The sequence below is a fragment of the Lethenteron reissneri genome, chromosome 20, assembly GCF_015708825.2.
Source record: "Lethenteron reissneri isolate LAM-NWPU_2019-01 chromosome 20, ASM1570882v1, whole genome shotgun sequence".
Classification (NCBI taxonomy): Eukaryota; Metazoa; Chordata; class Hyperoartia; order Petromyzontiformes; family Petromyzontidae; genus Lethenteron; species Lethenteron reissneri.
Genome location: NC_083798.1, coordinates 10,682,584 through 10,706,175, shown reverse-complemented (window position 1 = coordinate 10,706,175; position 23,592 = coordinate 10,682,584). Strand labels below are relative to the sequence as shown.

General features: G+C 53.9%; 1 protein-coding gene and 1 long non-coding RNA gene across 2 annotated transcripts; one reads left to right on the top strand and one right to left on the bottom strand.

Annotated features, from left to right (window-relative positions):
* Positions 1-391: 391 nt before the first annotated feature.
* LOC133344746 (twist-related protein 1-like) lies at positions 392-4,346 on the bottom strand. The gene is made up of 2 exons (XM_061554864.1): positions 3,085-4,346; positions 392-1,506 (listed from the first exon to the last, which is right to left on the bottom strand). Exon 1 carries the CDS (start codon positions 3,773-3,775, stop codon positions 3,089-3,091), a length of 687 nt encoding a protein of 228 aa, XP_061410848.1. The 5' UTR covers positions 3,776-4,346; the 3' UTR covers positions 392-1,506; positions 3,085-3,088.
* A 624-nt stretch (positions 4,347-4,970) lies between these two features.
* On the top strand, positions 4,971-6,141 carry LOC133344486 (uncharacterized). Its single transcript, XR_009755351.1, has 3 exons — positions 4,971-5,373; positions 5,604-5,711; positions 5,896-6,141. It is a non-coding gene; the product is annotated as an uncharacterized LOC133344486 (long non-coding RNA).
* The last annotated feature ends 17,451 nt before the right edge of the window (positions 6,142-23,592 follow it).

Genomic DNA, 23,592 nt, shown 5'->3' with positions numbered 1-23,592 from the left:
CCGCACACACACACATATATATACACACACACATACACACACATACACACACATATACACACACACACGTTAGAATCCTCGCATAGCTCTGAACAGATTGTTGGCGTAAGTGCCGTTAGCGAGCACCGACCGCACTGCTGATGATTGCACGCCGCACCAGGTACTAAATTAAGGCTGAGTCTACTTAGGGGAGGCCCGGGACAAGTTACACTCACTTGACACTGATGTTAGTCTTGGCTAGAAATCGAACTCAGGTGGGTTTGGTTTGCAGCGCAACACGCTGAACCAGTGTTCACCGCTTTCAAAATACGCGCGCACACACACAACAGACAGTACGTAATGCAGTTGACAATACGTGCGGGTGAACGTACACAGCACATGCTCAGTGAAATGTAGATGTATATATATATTTGTATGTAAACATAGGCTTGACCAAGAATGCGTAATACAACAACGATGACAAAAAAATAACGACGACAATAATAACACTGAAAAAAATACTCCAACACATTCATTTGCAATTTCGTACTCGAGAGGATTTAACTTGTTTTGTTGTTGTTGTTAAATATCCCACGAATATTGAACGCTTGGTACCACTGAGCAAGACGATTAGCACGAACGGGATCGAGAGAGAGAGAGAGAGGGCACCTGGCAGTCGCGACTCAGAGACTCTGGGTTCTTCTGCAGAGCACCCCGTGTGAGCCGGGATCACCGCGAGCCGGGATTAGACAGCAGAGCAGACGAGAGACAGAGTTTGGGTTCCAAGCCCAGAGCTTCCCTCCCCAATAAATTACAACGCGTACAGCTGGCGTGAGATAGCGCGCACACACACACTATACATATATATACTTTGCTTGGTCTAGTTCGTATTTAAGCTTACAGGCAACAAAGGAGTGAAGAGAACAATACGGATTTACTAAAATATATAGACATTTCTCAGATATTCGGTTGAACATAAGATGTGTTTAAATCGGACTCATTCGCATGACCACGAGACTGGTTCCTTGTGTTGGCCGAGCATCCTCCGTACCTCACCCGAGTTTACATAAATACGCGACGCGTTTGCTCGACAGAGTTTTTGTTGGTTTGTTTGTTTCCGCTCTGAACAAAAAAAATCATCAAATGTCTCTTGTTTTGTTTCCAGTGAACGGCGGGGGTTGGTTGGTTGGGTGGGGGGGGGGGTCTCAGTTCGTCCACTCCACACCTTGGCCGCGACTAGCTCCGTCGATCTAGAATTCCGCGGTTCCAGAGTCCGTTGCGAGGTCACGCGCAAGCAGGTCACGCGCAAACCGCGGGTCAGCAGCCGGGCCCGAGAGGTGGGGGGCGCGGGGGGGGGGGGGGTGCGTTCACGCGCAGCAGCGGCGAGAGCGAGGAGGGTGAGTTCACGCGAGCCATTGGAAAGCGAGGTCTCAGTTCGCCCTCTCTCCCTCTCCTCCACACGTGGCCGCGACTCAATCCCTCGGGGTTCCCACGAACCAGAGAGCTCCACTCCTCCACGCGGGGCGGCTGCGGAGCAGAGAGAAGCGCCGAGTCAAGGACCGCGCACATCCAGCGAAGGCCCAAATCGCGAGTGCGCTGCGAGAGATGGCGCGGTTATTCACTCGGAAACTCCACGTTTAAAACAATCACTGGCCGTTGTTGTTGTTGTTATCGCTGTTGTTGGTGATGGTGGTTTGTTGTTGCGGGGGGGTGGGCCCCAGAACAAACCATGCACCACCAAACACTGGATATTTCCAAAGGAACCTCTCGGGTTTTACGCATGTATCCAAAACGACTACGTGGCGCGCGTCGCACCGCGCTGCTGCTGCTGCGCCGCGGTGCTGGTCGTGATTGGGGCCCCACGGCACTCGTGGAGGGGGCTGCTCTTGTCGACAACAGCCCGGCACCATTTGTTAAACGAACCACGCTCTGCTGATGAACACAGATAAGTCGAACCCGAGCGAGGTTATTTTTATCTTGCCTTGTTTAAACAAACGCTGTTGAAAATCACTGGTCCCGGAATGCCTTTAAGAGGCGTGATTTCTAAACGTAAACGTCATTTACCCAGGCGGCGAAGCAGACTTCTCGTCTGTTTATTTATTTATTACCTAAAACATGAGTGTGCAGGACCACGTGTTAAATGAGCTGTCGGAAAAGATGGGGGTGGGGGGGGGCAGACGAAAGCAAAAAGCCCAGGGCTCAATGGAACAAGCGGTGGGAGCCGGAGCCTCTTGCCGTGCGGTTGTTTGGCTTCGTGGCTGTGGTCTGGCCAGGGCCGTGGAAACACAAATAAGCGGCCCCGAAAGAAACTTCATTCTCCCGCTCCACTTAGAACCTCCGCGCAAAGATTCCTGGCCAATAATTCTGCCCGAGTATTATTATTCATATTCTTCTTCTTCTTCTTGTAACCATCATCTCACTTTACTTGACTGAGTAACCCGTTCCTCTCTGTCATACTCCATAGGGCACGTCAGTTGTCCATCGGCTGCGGGCACTGCGAATGAGACGGGAAGTTGCGCAGGTGGCCGATGCGCGTCTTGGTCGAGTAAATATCGAGACGGCGAGAGGCTCCCAACTCACGGAGTCATCTCGTGGTGCGCCGACCACTCGTCGAAGCGGAGTCAATTATAGAGCGTGTGAGAGACCGAATTAAGTGTCCGGGTGTGGTAGCCGATGCCTTTAACAGCGAGCTGTCAATTACACCTCGCCCCCACCACTCCACCCCATGCGCAGCAAAGCGCCCCTCGCGAGGAGACGAGTGGGCGCGCGTACTCACCACAGTCCTTTGCATACACGTGAAAACGTGTGTGTGAACACACGTGTTCACGTATGTGTGTGAACACGTGTGTGTGTGAACGTGTGTGTGTGTGAACACGTGAACACGTATGTGTGAACGTGTGTGTGTGAACACGTGAACACGTGTGTGTGTGTGTGTTGACCTGCGCGCGTGCATGCGTGCTCGCATGTGTGTACACACTCGTGTGCAAAGGGTACGCGGACACAGCGGCGGCGGCGGCGGCTGTTGCCGCTGCGCGTTCGTCTCGTGCCCCACGCGCGCGTGTGCCCGTCGTGCCCGTCGTGCGCGCGCGCGCGCGAGTTCTGTACCGTGTCAATGCGATGCGGAGAGCGACCAGGCGCCTTCCATGCGCCACACGGAGAAGGCGTAGCTCAGCCGCTCCTGCGCCACGTAGCTGCACGCGGCGCTGAGCCTGGCGTCGGCGCCTCCGCCTCCGCCGCCTCCTCCTCCGCCGCCTCCTCCTCCTCCTCCGTTGCCGCCTTCGTCGTCGCTCTGCAGCACCTGGTAGAGGAAGTCGATGTAGCGCGTCGCCAGCTTCAGCGTCTGGATCTTGCTCAGTTTGTCCGAGGGCAGCGTCGGGATGATTTGGCGCAGGGACGAGAACGCCTCGTTCAGGGACTGCGTGCGCTGCCGCTCGCGCACGTTCGCGATGAAGCGCTGCTGCTGCATCTCCTCGCCCGACAAGGGGCTGCCCTCGCTGCCCGCTGCAGCTCCGCCACCCGCGCCGCTCACCACTCCGCCACCGCAACCCGCTCCTCCCGAGACGCCCATGCCACCGCCACCGCCACCGCCACCGCCGCCACCGCCACCTCCTCCTCGCTTGCCTCGCTTCCCGCCGCCCGCACCGCCCTCGGCGATGTTCGCGCGTCGCTTGCGGGATCCCCGCCTGCTCGCCGGCCTCTCCCCGGGGTCCTCCTCGCTGGGGAGAGGGCTCGAGAGCGGCGAGAGCGGAGAGCTGGCCGGCGACTCCATCACGAGCCTCACGTCTCTCACCTCCATGGGTTGCGCTGCGCTGCTACCGCGCGATCCGTTGGGGCTTGAGAGGCCACGCGCGGGTCTCACGCTCTCCCCGAACTCTTCCCAAGACGCCGAATCCGTCGTTCTTCTTTGTCTCTCTCTCTCGTCTCGCTGTCCCCCCCCACCCCTATCTCTCCCCCCCTCTCGCTCGCTCTATCTGGTTTCCTTACCGACGTCACGCGGCAAAGCGCCGTGCTCCTGCCCCCGGTCTCTGCGTTGTGGAACTCGAGTCGTTGTGGAACTCGATTCGTTGTGGAACTCGAGTCGCTATGGAACTTTAGTCGTTGTTGAACTCGAGTTGTTGTGGACCACGAGTCGCTCTGGAACTCGATTCGTTGTGGAACTCGAGTTGTTGTGGAACTCGAGTCGCTCTGGACCACGAGTCGCTGTGGAACTCGAGTCGTTGTGGAACTCGAGTCGCTCTGGACCACGAGTCGCTCTGGACCACGAGTCGTTGTGGAACTCGAGTCGCTGTGGAACTCGAGTCGCGAATTCCCGTCGGGGTCGCGCTCACTCACGCGCGCGCAACGGCGATGGAGGCGTCGCTCCGAATCCTGAGCGGAGTCGGAGGAGCGCGCACGAGGGGAGGAATTTATACAGCGACTCGGTGCCCCCGCCTCCCCCCTCCATCGCCCCCGCACTGCACTGCTCATTGGGCCCTCTTGTTTTTAGATCATTTGCATATCCCTTGGTATCCCTAATAATGAGCGGTGGGCGTGCGAGTTGCGTGCGTTACGAGTGCGGCGCGCTGGGCTATGCGCACGCGTGCGTGCGGGTTAGCAGGACAGCGATCACATCTGTCGAGAGAATCGCAAAAATAAACGCGGTTTACTCTCGGGGGCGGCAGGAAACGTCGGGGTTTTGACGAACGAAAAAAACAATCCGTCGACTGAATGTGAACTGCTACGATACGAACTTGGTTCGTTTTAATCCGCAGTTTCCGGCGGTTTCACGCGCCGGACTGCCACGTTCACATCGTGTTCATGAAGACCCCGGGAGCGAGTCTCGTTCTGGAGTCGTGGTGCACTGGGATGCTGCGTCGAAGGCGTTTCTTTGCTGTGTGGCCTCCGCGCGGGAGGAGAAGCGCAAACGACGAATGAGCAACGCTCCAAGCTCCGCACGGACGGATACAAGAATCCATCCGTTGCTTTATTTCAATCTGTCGCCCACTTCGCAGCCCCGAGCCCACAACACCTGGCACGCACACAGGCAGTCTCCTATCAACGACTTGATCAGGCAGTCTCCTATCAACGACTTGGTCAGGCAGTCTTCCTGATGCGCTCACGATGAGCAGCAGGTTTGCAGCCCGGCCCAGGGCGCCTCACCCCACGTGGCTTTGATTAATTGACGAGAGGCGACCACGGCGACACCTGCCGAGTCCCGGGTTGCTCCGGAGGTGTTGCGCTTTCGCTCGTGAGGAGCGGTGGCGCAGTGGTTGGCGCACTGCGCCGTGAGTCCGGCGCTCACGGGAGCCGACGTCGGTGGCGACCCGCTGGACACGTCTCTGGGCATCCCCCGCCTCGCCCTGGACGGCATTTAGTGGTGCAAATTAAAATCGGCGTGAACGTATGTGCAGCAACGTATGTTGATTTTACTTTTATTTACTGTCCTTGTTTGATTTTTGTGACTTGCGTTCGCATTTTTTATATTTTGCACTCCTCTAGATTTTGTATTATTGTATTTATATTGTTAGTTTGTATTGTTTATTTTGTATTGTTAGTTTGTATTGTTTATTTGTAGTTTTTTTTATTATTGTTTGTTTGTATTGTTTGTTTGTTGGTTGTTGTAACTTGCTGACCCGCCACTACAGGACCTCTGTGAGCAAAGAGCTTCACAGCCCATCGGATTCCTCCTGCTGCTGCTGCAGTCCAAATGAAGATTCTGATTCTGAGATTCAAGCGTGGCGTGGCGTGTAAACGTGAGTATTGAGGTGGTGGCCACCCACCCTCTCGTGTGACGTGCCCGCCAGAGTAGGTGCTCACGAACACGACTTTACACCCACACAGAGACTCAAGCTCTACTCATATGGGGGATCTTTGTCTTGCTATGTCGATATGTATGTCTGCGTGTCTCTCTGTGGGTGCGTCTGTGTGCATGTGTAGAGGAGGATCGTGAAGGACGCTGCTACTGGTAAGTTGGAGGCAGGCGCCCTCCAACAACAATGGAGCGACGCTCACAACAACGAGCGGAGCACCGGGCAGCTAAAATACAGAAAATGGGCACAGTAGGGGGCACACCTGGTGCATCTCTACCAGTCATCTCAGTCAGTCAACCCATGGCACCTGGGGTCAGACATTTCTGACGATGTGGGACGAGGGGGTGGTTGAGAAATGTGACGTCACATCAAAATGCGCAACTTTAAATAAATATAGACAACACGTTCTACTTAATTAAATCGAATTTCTAATAAATGTTTTCTCCTACAACATCAGAGTGCAGCGCCACATTAAATACGCACTACAATGACAATAGTTTAAAGCGATTCCAAGCATGTTTTATTTTCAAATGGAAATATGGTTTTGTGGGGGGGGGGGGGGGGGGGGGGCAGAGCTTTGTGACGTCATATTTGCGGGAGGGGGGGTCTGACTTTTTGTGACGCAGTGTGCACGGAGTGTCTACACGCGCGCGTGTGTGTGTCTGTGTGTCTGTGTGAGAGAGACAATTTTGCGTCTTCACCTGCACATCTCTGGGCGCGCGTGTCCCGCGACTTGCAGTCTGATGAGCCGTTGACGCGTCACGTGTTCTCAAAGTGCACCAAGCCTGGCACCAACACCTCGTGGAAGTTACCAACAATTAGTGCCGAATTGCGGTTGTTGCGTGCGCGCGTGCGCGTGTGCAATTGTGCGTGTGAGCGGTGTCAAGATCGGCCCATGTGAAGGAAGCTCGTGGAGGACGCTGCTACGGGTCATCTGGAGGCAGTCTCCCTCCAACAACAGCGGAGGGCGGAGAAGCGACGCTCACAACAATGGGCAGAGCGCCTGGTGGATAAAACGTAGCAATTTGGCACAATGGAGAGCACAGGTCATCCCAGGCAGTAAACCAATACCATCTGGGTCTGTCCCGTCACTTCCTGTGAGTGAGCCTTCGACACTTTGACGTGAGCTCGAAGTGCACCTAGACTGGCACAAGCGTGGTGGTGACGTCACTTACACTTCGTGACAAACGGCAGTTGTCAGGAGTATTGAGTGACAATGCGTGAGAGAGTGAGTGAATGAGTGAGACTGTGTGAGACTGTGTGAGAGTGAGACTGTGAGAGAGTGAGAGAGTGAGTCTGTGTGAGAGTGAGTGAGTGAGTCAGTGTGAGAGTGAGTGAGTGAGACTGTGTGAGAGTGAGTGAGTGAGACTGTGTGAGAGTGAGTGAGTGAGTCTGTGTGAGAGTGAGTGAGTCTGTGTGAGAGTGAGTGAGTGAGACTGTGTGAGAGTGAGTGAGTGAGTCTGTGTGAGAGTGAGTGAGTCTGTGTGAGAGTGAGTGAGTGAATCTGTGTTAGAGTGAGTGAGTCTGTGTGAGAGTGAGTGAGTGAGTCTGTGTAAGAGTGAGAGAGTGAGTCTGTGTGAGAGTGAGTGAGTGAGTCTGTGTGAGAGTGAGTGAGTGAGTCTGTGTGAGGGTGAGTGAGTGAGAGTGAGTGAGAGTGAGTGAGTCTGTGTGAGAGTGAGTGAGTGAGTCTGAGTGAGAGTGAGTGAGTGAGCCTGTGTGAGAGTGAGTGAGTGAGTCTGTGTGAGGGTGAGTGAGTGAGTCTGTGTGAGAGTGAGTGAGTGAGACTGTGTGAGTGAGAGTGAGTGAGTGAGTCTGTGTGAGAGTGAGTGAGTGAGACTGTGTGAGTGAGAGTGAGTGAGTGAGTCTGCGTGAGAGTGAGTGAGTCTGTGTGAGAGTGAGTGAGTATGTGTGAGAGTGAGTGAGTGAGTCTGTGTGAGAGTGAGTGAGTCTGAGTGAGAGTGAGTGAGTCTGTGTGAGAGTGAGTGAGTGAGTTTGTGTGAGAGTGAATGAGTGAGAGTGAGAGTGAGTTAGAGTGAGTGAGTGAGTCTGTGTGAGAGTGAGTGAGAGTGAGTGAGTGAGTCTGAGTGAGTGAATCTGTTTGAGAGTGAGTGAGAGTGAGTGAATCTGTGTGAGAGTGAGTGAGTGAGTCTGTGTGAGTGTGAGTGAGTCTGTGTGAGAGTGAGTGAGTGAGTCTGTGTGAGAGTGAGTGAGTCTGTGTGAGAGTGAGTGAGTGAGTCTGTGTGAGAGTGAGTGAGTGAGTCTGTGTGAGAGTGAGTGAGTCTGCGTGAGAGTGAGTGAGTGAGAGTGAGTGAGTGAGTGAGTCTGTGTGAGAGTGAGTGAGTGAGGGAGTGAGTGAATCTGTGTGTGAGTGAGTGAGTCTGTGTGAGAGTGAGTGAGTGAGTCTGTGTGACAGTGAGTGAGTCTGTGTGAGAGTGAGTGAGTGAGAGTGAGTGAGAGTAAGTGAGTGAGAGTGAGAGTGAGTGAGTGAGTCTGTGTGAGGGTGAGTGAGTGAGAGTGAGTGAGTGAGTCTGAGTGAGAGTGAGTGAGTGAGTCTGTGTGAGAGAGAGTGAGTGAGTCTGTGTGAGGGTGAGTGAGTGAGTCTGTGTGAGAGTGAGTGAGTCTGTGTGAGAGTGAGTGAGTGAGACTGTGTGAGAGTGAGTGAGTGAGAGTGAGTGAGTGAGTCTGTGTGAGAGTGAGTGAGAGTTAGTGAGTAAGTGAGAGTGAGTGAGAGTGAGTGAGTGAGTCTGCGTGAGAGTGAGTGAGTGAGTCTGTGTGAGGGTGAGTGAGTGAGAGTGAGTGAGAGTGAGAGAGTGAGACTGTGTGAGAGTGAGTGAGCGAGACTGGATGAGAGTGAGTGAGTGAGTCTGTGTGAGAGTGAGTGAGTGAGACTGTGTGAGAGTGAGTGAGTCAGTCTGTGTGAGAGTGAGTGAGTGAGAGTGAGTGAGAGTGAGTGAGTGAGACTGTGTGAGAGTGAGTGAGTCAGTCTGTGTGAGAGTGAGTGAGACTGTGTGAGGGTGAGTGAGTGAGTTTGTGTGAGAGGGAGTGAGTGAGTCTGTGTGAGAGTGAGTGAGTGAGTGAGAGTGAGTGAGAGTTGGTGAGTGAGACTGTGTGAGAGTGAGTGAGTGAGTCTGTGTAAGAGTGAGTGAGTGAGTCTGTGTGAGAGTGAGTGAGACTGTGTGAGAGTGAATGAGTGAGTCTGTGTGAGAGTAAGTGAGACTGCGTGAGAGTGAGTGAGTGAGACTGTGTGAGTAAGTGAGAGTGAGTGAGTCTGTGTGAGAGTGAGTGAGTGAGTCTGAGTGAGAGTGAGTGAGTCTGTGTGAGAGTGAGTGAGTCAGTCTGTGTGAGAGTGAGTGAGTCTGTGTGAGAGTGAGTGAGTGAGTCTGTGTGAGAGTGAGTGAGTCTGTGTGAGAGTGAGTGAGTGAGTCTGTGTGAGAGTGAGTGAGTGAGTCTGTGTGAGAGTGAGTGAGTCTGCGTGAGAGTGAGTGAGAGTGAGTGAGTGAGTCTGTGTGAAAGTGAGTGAGTGAGGGAGTGAGTGAATCTGTGTGTGAGTGAGTGAATCTGTGTGAGAGTGAGTGAGTGAGTCTGTGTGACAGTGAGTGAGTCTGTGTGAGAGTGAGTGAGTGAGAGTGAGTGAGAGTAAGTGAGTGAGAGTGAGAGTGAGTGAGTGAGTCTGTGTGAGGGTGAGTGAGTGAGAGTGAGTGAGTGAGTCTGAGTGAGAGTGAGTGAGTGAGTCTGTGTGAGAGAGAGTGAGTGAATCTGTGTGAGAGTGAGTGAGTGAGTCTGTGTGAGAGTGAGTGAGTCTGTGTGAGAGTGAGTGAGTGAGACTGTGTGAGAGTGAGTGAGTGAGAGTGAGTGAGTGAGTCTGTGTGAGAGTGAGTGAGAGTTAGTGAGTAAGTGAGAGTGAGTGAGAGTGAGTGAGTGAGTCTGCGTGAGAGTGAGTGAGTGAGTCTGTGTGAGGGTGAGTGAGTGAGAGTGAGTGAGAGTGAGAGAGTGAGACTGTGTGAGAGTGAGTGAGCGAGACTGCATGAGAGTGAGTGAGTGAGTCTGTGTGAGAGTGAGTGAGTGAGACTGTGTGAGAGTGAGTGAGTGAGTCTGTGTGAGAGGTAGTGAGTGAGTCTGTGTGAGAGTGAGTGAGACTGTGTGAGAGTGAGTGAGTCAGTCTGTGTGAGAGTGAGTGAGACTGTGTGAGGGTGAGTGAGTGAGTTTGTGTGAGAGGGAGTGAGTGAGTCTGTGTGAGAGTGAGTGAGTGAGTCTGTGTGAGAGAGAGTGAGTGAATCTGTGTGAGAGTGAGTGAGTGAGTCTGTGTGAGAGTGAGTGAGTCTGTGTGAGAGTGAGTGAGTGAGACTGTGTGAGAGTGAGTGAGTGAGAGTGAGTGAGTGAGTCTGTGTGAGAGTGAGTGAGAGTTAGTGAGTAAGTGAGAGTGAGTGAGAGTGAGTGAGTGAGTCTGCGTGAGAGTGAGTGAGTGAATCTGTGTGAGGGTGAGTGAGTGAGAGTGAGTGAGAGTGAGAGAGTGAGACTGTGTGAGAGTGAGTGAGCGAGACTGCATGAGAGTGAGTGAGTGAGTCTGTGTGAGAGTGAGTGAGTGAGACTGTGTGAGAGTGAGTGAGTGAGTCTGTGTGAGAGGGAGTGAGTGAGTCTGTGTGAGAGTGAGTGAGACTGTGTGAGAGTGAGTGAGTCAGTCTGTGTGAGAGTGAGTGAGACTGTGTGAGGGTGAGTGAGTGAGTTTGTGTGAGAGGGAGTGAGTGAGTCTGTGTGAGAGTGAGTGAGTGAGTGAGAGTGAGTGAGTCTGTGTGAGAGTGAGTGAGTGAGACTGTGTGAGAGTGAGTGAGTGAGAGTGAGTGAGTGAGTCTGTGTGAGAGTGAGTGAGAGTTAGTGAGTAAGTGAGAGTGAGTGAGAGTGAGTGAGTGAGTCTGCGTGAGAGTGAGTGAGTGAGTCTGTGTGAGGGTGAGTGAGTGAGAGTGAGTGAGAGTGAGAGAGTGAGACTGTGTGAGAGTGAGTGAGCGAGACTGCATGAGAGTGAGTGAGTGAGTCTGTGTGAGAGTGAGTGAGTGAGACTGTGTGAGAGTGAGTGAGTGAGTCTGTGTGAGAGGGAGTGAGTGAGTCTGTGTGAGAGTGAGTGAGACTGTGTGAGAGTGAGTGAGTCAGTCTGTGTGAGAGTGAGTGAGTGAGAGTGAGTGAGTGAGTGAGACTGTGTGAGAGTGAGTGAGTCAGTCTGTGTGAGAGTGAGTGAGACTGTGTGAGGGTGAGTGAATGAGTTTGTGTGAGAGGGAGTGAGTGAGTCTGTGTGAGAGTGAGTGAGTGAGTGAGAGTGAGTGAGTGAGTGAGAGTGAGTGAGTGAGTCTGTGTGATGGTGAGTGAGTGAGAGTGAATGAGTGAGTCTGAGTGAGAGTGAGTGAGAGTAAGTGAGTGAGAGTGAGTGAGTGAGTCTGTGTGAGAGTGAGTGAGTCTGAGTGAGAGTGAGTGAGTCTGTGTGAGAGTGAGTGAGTGAGTTTGTGTGAGAGTGAATGAGTGAGAGTGAGAGTGAGTTAGAGTGAGTGAGTGAGTCTGTGTGAGAGTGAGTGAGAGTGAGTGAGTGAGTCTGAGTGAGTGAATCTGTTTGAGAGTGAGTGAGAGTGAGTGAATCTGTGTGAGAGTGAGTGAGTGAGTCTGTGTGAGTGTGAGTGAGTCTGTGTGAGAGTGAGTGAGTGAGTCTGTGTGAGAGTGAGTGAGTCTGTGTGAGAGTGAGTGAGTGAGTCTGTGTGAGAGTGAGTGAGTGAGTCTGTGTGAGAGTGAGTGAGTCTGCGTGAGAGTGAGTGAGTGAGAGTGAGTGAGTGAGTGAGTCTGTGTGAGAGTGAGTGAGTGAGGGAGTGAGTGAATCTGTGTGTGAGTGAGTGAGTCTGTGTGAGAGTGAGTGAGTGAGTCTGTGTGACAGTGAGTGAGTCTGTGTGAGAGTGAGTGAGTGAGAGTGAGTGAGAGTAAGTGAGTGAGAGTGAGAGTGAGTGAGTGAGTCTGTGTGAGGGTGAGTGAGTGAGAGTGAGTGAGTGAGTCTGAGTGAGAGTGAGTGAGTGAGTCTGTGTGAGAGAGAGTGAGTGAATCTGTGTGAGAGTGAGTGAGTGAGTCTGTGTGAGAGTGAGTGAGTCTGTGTGAGAGTGAGTGAGTGAGACTGTGTGAGAGTGAGTGAGTGAGAGTGAGTGAGTGAGTCTGTGTGAGAGTGAGTGAGAGTTAGTGAGTAAGTGAGAGTGAGTGAGAGTGAGTGAGTGAGTCTGCGTGAGAGTGAGTGAGTGAGTCTGTGTGAGGGTGAGTGAGTGAGAGTGAGTGAGAGAGTGAGACTGTGTGAGAGTGAGTGAGCGAGACTGCATGAGAGTGAGTGAGTGAGTCTGTGTGAGAGAGAGTGAGTGAGACTGTGTGAGAGTGAGTGAGTGAGTCTGTGTGAGAGGGAGTGAGTGAGTCTGTGTGAGAGTGAGTGAGACTGTGTGAGAGTAAGTGAGTCAGTCTGTGTGAGAGTGAGTGAGTGAGTGAGAGTGAGTGAGAGTGAGTGAGTGAGACTGTGTGAGAGTGAGTGAGTCAGTCTGTGTGAGAGTGAGTGAGACTGTGTGAGGGTGAGTGAGTGAGTTTGTGTGAGAGGGAGTGAGTGAGTCTGTGTGAGAGTGAGTGAGTGAGTGAGAGTGAGTGAGAGTTAGTGAGTGAGACTGTGTGAGAGTGAGTGAGTGAGTCTGTGTAAGAGTGAGTGAGTCTGTGTGAGAGTGAGTGAGTGAGACTGTGTGAGAGTGAATGAGTGAGTCTGTGTGAGAGTAAGTGAGACTGCGTGAGAGTGAGTGAGTGAGACTGAGTGAGAGTGAGTGAGTGAGTCTGTGTGAGAGTGAGTGAGTGAGTCTGAGTGAGAGTGAGTGAGTGAGTCTGTGTGAGAGTGAGTGAGTGAGTCTGTGTGAAAGTGCCTGAATCTGTGTGAGAGTGCGTGAGAGTGAGTGAGTGAGTCTGTGTGAGAGTGAGTGAGTCTGTGTGAGTAAGTGAGAGTGAGTGAGTGAGAGTGCGTGAGAGTGAGTGAGTGAGACTGCGTGAGAGTGAGTCTGTGTGAGAGTGAGTGAGACTGCGTGAGAGTGAGTGAGTGAGTCTGTGTGAGAGTGAGTGAGTGAGAGTGAGTGAGTGAGTCTGTGTGAGGGTGAGTGAGACTGTGTGAGCGTGAGTGAGTGAGTCTGTGCGAGAGTGAGTGAGACTGTGTGAGCGTGAGTGAGTGAGTCTGCGTGAGACCGTTAAAGGGAGGAGGTGGGCGGGGGGGGGTCCCGGACCCTTGCAGCCTGCCACTGAACTCCCTGGGCTCGGAGGCCGTGAGTCAGAGATCGGAAAAAGGCGGCGAAACGTGCTCAGAGCACAAACCACGATCCTCAAATCCCCCCCCACCCCTCCCGCGATCCTCCTCCTATCCCCCTTGTCCAGCGGCATTGCTGCCCAGTGGATCGTAGTAACGCAGTAGTTTTCGATTTAAAGCTTTCGTGACTGCAGGGATTCATCTTCTTGGTTCTTTCGGTAAAGTCACGTAGAAGGGAAATAATGAAATAATAAAAATAACATTGTATTTGATAATATTTTATTTTTATTATTTTATTACTTCCCTTCTACGTGACTTTACCGAAAGAACCAATAAGAGGAAAAACGTAGTCGTTGATGGTAACTGAGTTGATGATGGTAACGTAGTAGTTGATGGTAACTGAGTGGATGATGGTAACGCGGCAGTTGATGGTAACTGAATTGATGATGGTAACTCAGCAGCTGATGGTAACTGAGTTGATGATGGTAACTGAGTTGATGATGGTAACGTGGCAGTTGATGGTAATTGAGTTGATGATGGTAACGAGGTAGTTGATGGTAACTGAGTGGATGATGGTAACTCAGCAGTTGATGGTAACTGAGTTGATAATGGTAACGAGGATAGTTGATGGTAATTGAGTTAATGATGGTGACGTGGTAGTTGATGGTAACTGAGTTGATGATGGTAACGTAGTAGTTGATGGTAATTGAGTTAATGATGGTAACGCAGTAGTTGATGGTAATTGAGTTGATGATGGTAACGCAGTAGTTGATGGTAACTGAGTTGATGATGGTAACTCAGTAGTTGATGGTAACTGAGTTGATGATGGTAACGAGGTAGTTGATGGTAATTGAGTTGATGATGGTAACGTTGATGGTAATTGAGTTGATGATGGTGACGCGGTAGTTGATGGTAACTGAGTGGATCATAGTAAAGTAGTAGTTGATGGTAACTGTGTTGATGATGGTAATTCGGCAGTTGATGGTAACTGAGTTGATGATGGTAACTCAGTAGTTGATGGTAATTGAGTGGATCATAGTAAAGTAGTAGTTGATGGTAATTCAGCAGTGGAAGTGAGCTGTGGCTCCTCCACTGGTTCGCCCCCCGCTCTCCGCCCACGTAGTGATCCCACGCGCCCCGCGCCCTGACGCCGTTTGAAGCCCGCCCGGAGACGCGCCTCGCGTGGTTCTGCCTCCGTGCCCCCCCTCCTCCTCCTCCGACTCCTCGCCGACCGACTCCACCCCAATGACCCCCCCCCCCCTCCACAACCCCTGCCACTCGTTCGTTTCTCCCTCCACGAGCTCGCTGTTGCGCGCCTCTTCTCGAGCCACTTCCAGCCCCGCGCGTCCCGTCCCCGTCGTCTCAGCCTCTCCCGTCTCCAAGCCGCCGCTCGTCGGTGCCCGGCCACACGGAGGCGTCTCCCACCGCGGCCCTTTCTTCTCCACGCGCCCTCCGCGTCTCTTCGACGACACGTGCCCGTCACGTCCAGCTTCCCGATACAGTCGGCTGTGCGTTCGTGCTGACATAAGACGAATACAAATGTATGGATACCGCCCCCCCCCCCCCCCTGTTAGCGAGCGGCATGTGCTGTTAGAGGTCAACTGTTCAGGCTGTTAGAGGTCAACTGTTCAGGCCGTGACGGCGCATTAAAGGGGGGTGGGGGGGATTCCAGGAAAGCGCCAAGCCCGACCAGGTACCCTGAGTCGAACTCGGCCGCGTCAGTCGCCAGGACAGGAGATGTGTCCACTTGACGCTGATGTTGGCCGTGGCCAAGAATCGAAAATTGGTTCAGGAACCACGCTGAACATTCACGTACACACACGCGCGCACACATATACAAGCACACGCTCGCACACGTAAACGGTGCCCACACATCTACACACGAACATTCATTTACACGCGCACGCGCACACACGCTATCCCCTGTATAACCTCAACAGACTGTAAGGGCAAGTGCTGTTAGCGAGCACCTATGAAGGCCGGCACGGCACACGAGGGGGTGGGTGGCCAGCACCACGCCATGTCGCCTTTGTCTCCCTAGTGGCGATGTTTACATTTGGGGCTGAGTCTACCTAGGGGAGGCCCAGGACCAGTTCAGGTAATCTTCACTGGTGTTGGCCATGAGCGAGAATCGAACTCGCGTCCCCAGGTTCGTAGCGCAGCGCGTTAACCGCTACACACACAAACAAAGCTAAAGATCCCCCGTATAACCTCAACAGGCTGTTGGGCAGGTGCTGTTAGCGAGCACCTATAAAGGACGGCACGACACATGAGGGGTAGGTGGCCAGCACCACGCTGCGGAGTGGAGGACGAGGAGGAGGGTGAGACGTGTTCACGCTGGGCTCCTGCCTGGCCTGACCTCCACAACTTTATTTTTCTTCACCTTTTTTCTTGGGATTTCTTTTCACCAACCAGTAAGTGCCTTGCTTTATACAAATTTGTGATGATTGTTTATTTAGACTTATTTTTTCTTTCTTTCTTTGTTTTTTTCTGTTTTCACTGTTGAGGGCGCAGCTGCGCTCTCTGCAGTGTATAGGTGTCTTTGATATCCGCACAATCCCCCACTTTAATTAGATAGTTGATTTCATAATTACGCTTTCTTTATTTTTACTTCGATTTTGAGTTATTTTTGAGTTTTTTTCGTAATTTTTATTCGCCATTTTGTCTGGTGTGGTTCCACGTGAACACACGCGTGTTAGTGTAATGCGGTTGTAAACGGCCCTTCTGAGGTGCCGTCAGGGGGGGAGGAGTTAGGTCACGTGGGGGGAGAGGGGTTGAGTATAGAAGGAGGGGAACCGGAAGAGCAGGGAGAGTGACTGGGAGCCAGGAACAGAGGAAGGCCACGTAGGGCGAAGCGGGGTGTGGCGAGATCGCCACGAACACGGGGGAAGCGAGGATCGGCACCGTTGGCCAGCGGTGACCGACCCGAAGCAGCAAGGAGGCTGCAGTCAGCAGCGGGGCTGCACAGAGAGAGTGGGCAGCGGGTCTGCATACAGTGACAGCCAGAGGGTCTGCACATAGGGGTAGCAGCGAGTCTGCAGGGAGGAGGTTACAGTAGATGAAGCAGAGAGTCAGAGGGGTGAGGAAGCTATAATAGCAGTGAATAGCCGGGGGCTACAAATACAGGAGTTATAACAGAGTGCCGTGTGGGTAAAGACGTGAACCCGAATAAAGACACGAAGACAGAAAGAAGTGTTCGAGTCCTTTTATTACACTGGAGTCAGAAGTGAAACGGCATGGCGAAACAACTGAGGAAGAAGAATATCCCATCTCCGGCGTCGGCTTCATCATCGGACGACGACGATCTTCCTCCTGAGGTCGGCTTCACTTCGGCGGAGGGAGAGATCCGTGAGGGCCCGGGTGTGGAGGAGGTTGCCGCTGCGCCCGACCCATCTGCGTTGAAGGACGAAGATTTAAGATGGACCCGGATGGCGGAGCAACTGGCGACCCTAAAAACCGTCATCACGGAGTTGTGTGACCTTGTCACGCCAAGGGCGGCGTTGGAAGGTGATGGTGGTGATCGGCAGGAGCCCGGGTCGTCTTCGATGGCGCCGCCATCGACCACGCGGCGTGAAGACGCCATCTTGGGCGTGGCGCACCACGGAAGGCGGGAAGCCGCCATCTTGGGGCCGCCACGAAGATCGTCCGCCATCTTGGCGACACCGCGTTGCGACGCCTTGCTGAACTTGCCGCCGGAAGAGTCGGTGACGGACGGAAGCAGGCCAAGGAGCCGCAGTCGTCACCTTACAACTGTTAAGGAGTTCTCCATCGGGGGCGATTGGAGTGCGTTCGCTTGTCGATTTTTGGCGGCGGTACGAACGGCAAGGTGGACGGACGCCGAGGCGCTGGAGGTGCTTCCGACTCTCCTTGACGATGAGTCTGTTCGTTTTTTTCGCTCTATAAAAGCTGCGAAGAAGAAAACATTGCGTGGAGTGTTCGACGAAATGGCGGACGCGTACGAGCCACCGGATGACGCCCATCGCCGCTTCGTGCAGCGGCAACGCGCACCGGAGGAGTCGCCTGTAGCGTACAGGGGCGCCGTGCTGGAACTCGCGATGGCCGCTTACCCGGAGACGGAGCCTGACCTGCTGGAACCTCTCATCTTGGGGAAGATGTTAGAGTTATCCCGGGATCTGGGCATTCCTATGCCGGCGTGCGGTCACGAGAAACTCACGTCCCGGACCGCGGCCAAGTGTTTGGACGCCCAGTTCAATCTCCGCCGCTGGAAACAAGTCACGGCGTGGACGGGCGGTCCTGTCGTCGATGGGGGGGCCGTAGGGTGGGACCCTACAAAGGCCGTGTACGTGCCGGATGCGACCGGCCCAAAGGAGCTGTCGGCCGCCTCCACTCCGTGGCCGGCTCGAAGCGAGCCGGGGCCGCGGGCTCCGCCGCCGGCGCGGCCACGTCGGGACGGGGTGCCTGCTGCGCGCCGACCCGACGTCGACTGTTTCCGCTGCGGCCGTCGGGGCCATTATGCCAGGGACTGCTGGGCCCGGGTTCCGGGGCCGCCCCAGCAGGAGGCCTCGATCGCGGACGTCCCAAAGAAAGACCCTCCGGCACAGGCAAGTCGGTGCGCACCAGACACCCGGCAAGGCCTGACACCTCACTCATCGCCGTTGTTGTGCGACGCGGATGTTCTAAAATATGGGAGGCCAGTATCTGCGCCTTGTCGCTCGATAACGCAGTGGCGTAAGTTGGCTCGGCGGGTTGTCGCGGCCGCTACAGGTTCGTCCACTGTACCGGGGTCGATCCAAGGGGTGGACGTGCGTATTTTGGTGGATTCCGGGGCGTCCGCGACCATTATTTCGGATGTCATATTCCATCTTTTGAACATCCCACCGGGGGCCGTGAGGCCGGCTTACGCTTCCTGCATCGCTGCGAACGGGGGTAGTATGGGCATCGTGGGACAGGTGGACGCTAATATTTCTATCGGGGGGGTCTCGGCCTCGGGCGTTGTGTTAATTTCGAGGTCCCTGGCGGTTCCTTGCTTGTTGGGCACGGATTTTTTGGCTAAGATGCCCATTTTAATTAGAATCAATGAAAATTGCATTGAACTGCCAGGGGGCCGCAAATTGGCGTTTTTACAGTCCACCTGGGGGCGACCGGCTCCGGTTGCCCAGGTGCAGGCGTTATCGGAAGTTTCAGTTGATATTCCACCTGGCTCGCAGATGCTCATTCCCCTACGATACCGGAAGCCGGTTCCGGGTCGGCAGAGTGCTTGTGGAATTTTGCTGTCGCCGTCCGCCGCTGTTACGGGCGGATTGGCACTGGTGGGGGCGCAAACCATTGTCCGTCCGGATCAGCGCCCGTTTTTGCAGGTGTTAAATGCGACTTCTGAAAGCGTGTGTGTGCCGGCTGGTACCGTTGTGGCACACGCCACTACGGCGTTTACGGCTCAGAGTGATATTCCGGACGGGGGGCTGGTGGGTGGTGTTTCACACGACGGAGGGGTGGACGATCGTTGGATCGCCGAATTATGTGCGGAAAATTCGGCCCTTTCCGCTGAGCAGCGTTGTGCGATTCATAAATTATTAGCGAGCTATTCCGATGTGTTTAGCTCGGACGATTTGGACTTGGGACGCACCTCGCTGCTCTCTCATCACATCGAAACGGGGGACGCGGCCCCTATCCGCTTGAACTCGCGTCGGATGAGTCCGGCTGAGCGTGAGCACGTTCGAGGGGCAGTGGAAGACATGTTGAAAGCGGATATTATATCTCCGTCTAATAGCCCGTGGGGTGCGCCTGTCGTGTTGGTTAAAAAGAAAGATGGTAAATTACGATTTTGTGTGGATTTTCGGAAGTTAAATAAAGTGTCGGTGGCAGATGCGTATCCCCTGCCGCGTATGGACGATTCTCTCGACGCCTTGTCAGGGGCTAAGTTTTTTTCAACGCTAGATCTCTCTTCGGGCTTCTGGCAGCTTCCCCTTGACGAGCCCTCGCGGGAAAAGACAGCGTTCCGTACGCCGCAGGGGTTGTTCCAATTTAACTGTCTGCCGATGGGGTTGAATGCAGCCCCTGCCACCTTTCAGAGATTGATGGAGTTGGTATTGACGGGGTTGCAGTGGGAGACATGTCTCATTTATTTAGATGATATTATTGTCTTCAGCCGCACATTTGATGAGCATTTATTGCGGTTGGAGGCCGTTTTTGCCAGAATGCGTTCTGCTAATTTGAAATTCAAGCCTAAGAAATGTCATCTACTGCAACGTTCCGTTCGATACTTGGGACATATTGTTAGTGCGGACGGGGTGGCCACGGATCCAGAGAAAACTGCGTGTGTCCGGGATTGGGCAACCCCCGCCACGGTGGGTGATGTGCGTCGGTTTTTGGGGTTCGCCTCATATTACCGGAGGTTTGTTCCGAATTTCGCTACTATCGCCAGGCCTTTGCATCTCCTTACTGGGAAGGGGCACAAATTTGTGTGGGGACCGCCGGAGGAGGCGGCGTTTCGGAGCCTGCGCGACCTACTGGCTACTGCGCCGACAGTTGGATTATCCGGATTTTGAACATCCCTTCATTCTGGATACTGATGCGAGTGACACCGGGATTGGGGCGGTGTTGTCCCAGTCAAAAGGTGGTGTTGAGCGTGTGGTGGCGTACGGGAGTCGGGTTTTGTCTCCCGCGGAAACTCGTTACTGCGTCACTCGCAGGGAACTTTTGGCTATTGTGTATTTTCTCCGCCAATTTCGACCGTATCTGTACGGTCGGTCGTTTATTGTCCGAACGGACCATGCGGCCTTGCAGTACGCTCTTAAGATGGACCAGCCATCCGGACAATTGGCGAGATGGCTGGACACGTTGCAAGAATTCTCCTTCCAAATTCACCATCGGAAGGGTGTGCGTCACGCTAACGCGGACGCACTGTCCAGGTTGCCGCAACAATCCCCTTGTGCGTGTGCGTCGGGGACGCATAGGTGTGGACCGGCTCAGCCCCCCCCTCAGCCTGTCGCGCGGGCAGTGGATGTTCTCGAACCTCCGCTTACACCGGGACCGGTTGAAGGGGGACCGGCTGACGGGATTTTGCGTCTTCCAAGGTCTGTGTGGATTCGGGAGCAAATGTTGGACGATTCTTTGGTGTCGTTACGGAAACGAACGGAGAAGGCGGGTAAGGAAGTCGGTGCGGGTGGTAATTCGGAAACTGCTCTCCGAGATGGGTTACTGATGTGGAGGGAAGGGATACAGGAACACTGGCGTCTCGTTGTGCCTGCGTCATTGCGCTATGAGTTGATTAGATCTTTGCACTGTGACACACTTTTACACCTGGGGGTGCAGAAAACCCTATTGACGCTGCAACGAGACTATTATTGGCACGGCATGACGACGGATGTCGTCGGTCACGTTCGCGCGTGTCCCGATTGTGCCCGCCGTAAGCCGCCTAAACATCCATATGTTCCGCCGATACAATCGATTAAAGTATCTCGGGTTAATGAGTTGGTGGCGTTAGATATTTTGGACCCTTTCCGCCATCAGCTAAAGGAAATAAGTATTTACTGGTGGGGGTGGAGTACCTCTCTCGCTGGCCGATGGCCTGGCCCTTGCCTGACCAGTCAGCGGCGTCTATCACGGACGCCTTTCTATTTGGGTATGTAATGGACAAAGGGGCTCCGGAGAGGCTCCTTACGGATCAGGGACGTAACTTTTCGTCTAAATTGTTGGGGGAGGTGTGTGCGGCTCTTGGAACTAAAAAGATACGGACGTCCCCCTACCACCCGCAAACGGATGGTATGGTGGAACGGTTGAATCGGACTCTGTCCGCCATGCTGTGCCATACAGTCGGGGAAAACCAATCTGATTGGGATTTGCATATCCCTGGGGTGCTTTCGGCGTATCGCATGACGCCGCACGCGGCTACTGGATACTCGCCGTTTTTCCTTGTGTACGGCCGTGAGAACGTGCCGCCGATTCATGACCAGTTGGGAACCGGTGCGAGGGGGCCTGTTAAGCCTCTTCCTGAGTATATTAAGGACAACGTTCGGCGTGTCGCTGAGGCGAGGGAAAATGCCCGCGTGGCTACTGCCAAGGCTCAGGCCAGGAATGAGCGGTGTGCCCGACGTTCAAAGGGGGAGTGTCCCTGGAAAAAGGGGGACCTGGCCTGGCTTCATTGCCCACAGGTGCGGCCAGGTACATCTCCTAAATTACATCGACCTTGGCAGGGTCCGGTCCGCCTCATTGAGGTTCCCAACCCACAGTCGGCGCGTGTTCAGGTTGGTGCACGGCGTTGGTTCGTGCACACGTCCCGGTTGAAGCCATACATTGCCCCACGGCCGGATGCGTCATCTCCCCAAGTTGCCTTGCCGGGGTCTGTTGCTGCCGACTCGCCCTTGCCTGTGTCTGCTGACCTTGCGAGAGCGCCTGTCGTACCCTTCACAGACAAGCCGGCCGTGACAGCGCAGGGAGGAGGACCTTCCGCTTGTGGGACGCCGACCGGAGCCGCAGAACCCACGGGACCTGCAGCTCTTCCTATCCCTCCGCGGACGCGAGTACGGGATGTTTCTGGACGCGAGCGGGACAGTGGCGGGCCTCCAATGGCGACGGAAGAACTTGCGCCCGTCGCCCCTAAAACCCTTCCACGTTCCCGCTCGGCGGGTGGGCCGCCGACCGTCCGGGACGGCCCGGCTACCCGTACTCGCTCGAAATCCCTCACGTTTCGTTAGATTGTGTTGTGTTGTGTTATTGTTATAATGTTCTTCAATGCTTCGTGTCTTTTTGCGTGTTGGCCCTTTACACCCGCATTGCTTTTCAGGTTGCAATTCAGCCGAGGTCGGCTGGATTTTCTTTAGGGGGGAGGGTGATGTAATGCGGTTGTAAACGGCCCTTCTGAGGTGCCGTCAGGGGGGGAGGAGTTAGGTCACGTGGGGGGAGAGGGGTTGAGTATAGAAGGAGGGGAACCGGAAGAGCAGGGAGAGTGACTGGGAGCCAGGAACAGAGGAAGGCCACGTAGGGCGAAGCGGGGTGTGGCGAGATCGCCACGAACACGGGGGAAGCGAGGATCGGCACCGTTGGCCAGCGGTGACCGACCCGAAGCAGCAAGGAGGCTGCAGTCAGCAGCGGGGCTGCACAGAGAGAGTGGGCAGCGGGTCTGCATACAGTGACAGCCAGAGGGTCTGCACATAGGGGTAGCAGCGAGTCTGCAGGGAGGAGGTTACAGTAGATGAAGCAGAGAGTCAGAGGGGTGAGGAAGCTATAATAGCAGTGAATAGCCGGGGGCTACAAATACAGGAGTTATAACAGAGGGCCGTGTGGGTAAAGACGTGAACCTGAATAAAGACACGAAGACAGAAAGAAGTGTTCGAGTCCTTTTATTACATTAGCACTGTACCACACGAGTTGGTAAGAGTACAGTGCATCCCCTTTAGACCCCCTTTGTTTGTGCTGTGAGCGTGTTTACGTTATTATCTTTTGTTGGTGTGCTTCTTTTTCGACATTTTTATCTTTTCTTCTCTTGTAAAATACTGAGGACTGTAAAATGTTTTACCTTCTCTCCAGGGGAGCTTTGCGTGAATATCAGTAATAGTGTAGTGAATCCCTCGCAGACACTAACAGTAGGAGGCACTATATTTATTACAGCCTTCACAGGTACAAGAGGTAACGATGCTAGGGTCAGGACAGCTAACAGGCTGCCTGACCAACAACGCCGACGAGTTGTTGGTTATTTCGGTAAAGGTCACGTGACTTCACCGAAAGAACCAAGGATATGAATCCCTGCAGTCACGAAAGCTTCAGATAAAAAATGCCGACGAGGTGAAGACAGTGACGAGGACTGCAGCAGCACTACGGTTACACTCCAAAACAACAGCCCCGAACCCTCGGGGCCTTCCCTTTATACCCCCAGCGTGGCCACGCCCCCTTCGGCCATGCCCCCCTTCGCCCGCAGCAGCAGCAGCTGGCGCCTCCATGCGAGGCTGGAATCCGCTGCCCGGCTTCCACCGATGCCCCGATCGAAGTCTATATGGAAGAGCTGGGCGCCATCGTGCCTGTAGGGCTCAATAATATACGCCTCCAAGATGAGCGGAAAAGTGATTTTCTTCATGGAGTCTGAAAAGATGGCAAACGCCACCATGGAGAAGGGGCTGACTGTGAACGATTGGCACCTCACCTTGGAGCCACTGTCATCGCCATCGGTACGCGTAATCGTGTCTATCGTTCCCCCCCCCTACATTCCTGATAAGACAAGACAACCTGGCTAAGTTGGGCACACTGACCTACAACATACAGCGTGTGCCTTTGGACTGCAAAAACCCCACCTTAAGGCATGTCTTGTCTTTCAGAAGGCAGGGGGTCTACATGCTGGTGCCCAATGGGCAGCTTGAGGAGGGCTCCTTTACGGTCATAAACGGAGGAAGGGCCCGTAGGATGTTTTACTGCAGGGACGTACTAAAATGCAACCAAACAAACAGGACCCAACTGACCAAACTGCGATGGGTGACCATGACGAGGACAATGGAAGGCCGTCTATGGAGGGGCAAGCGGCATCACCCAATAAAGCACCGACAGAGGATACCACGACGACTGAGAATCCTCAAAGCTTCGGGACGGGAG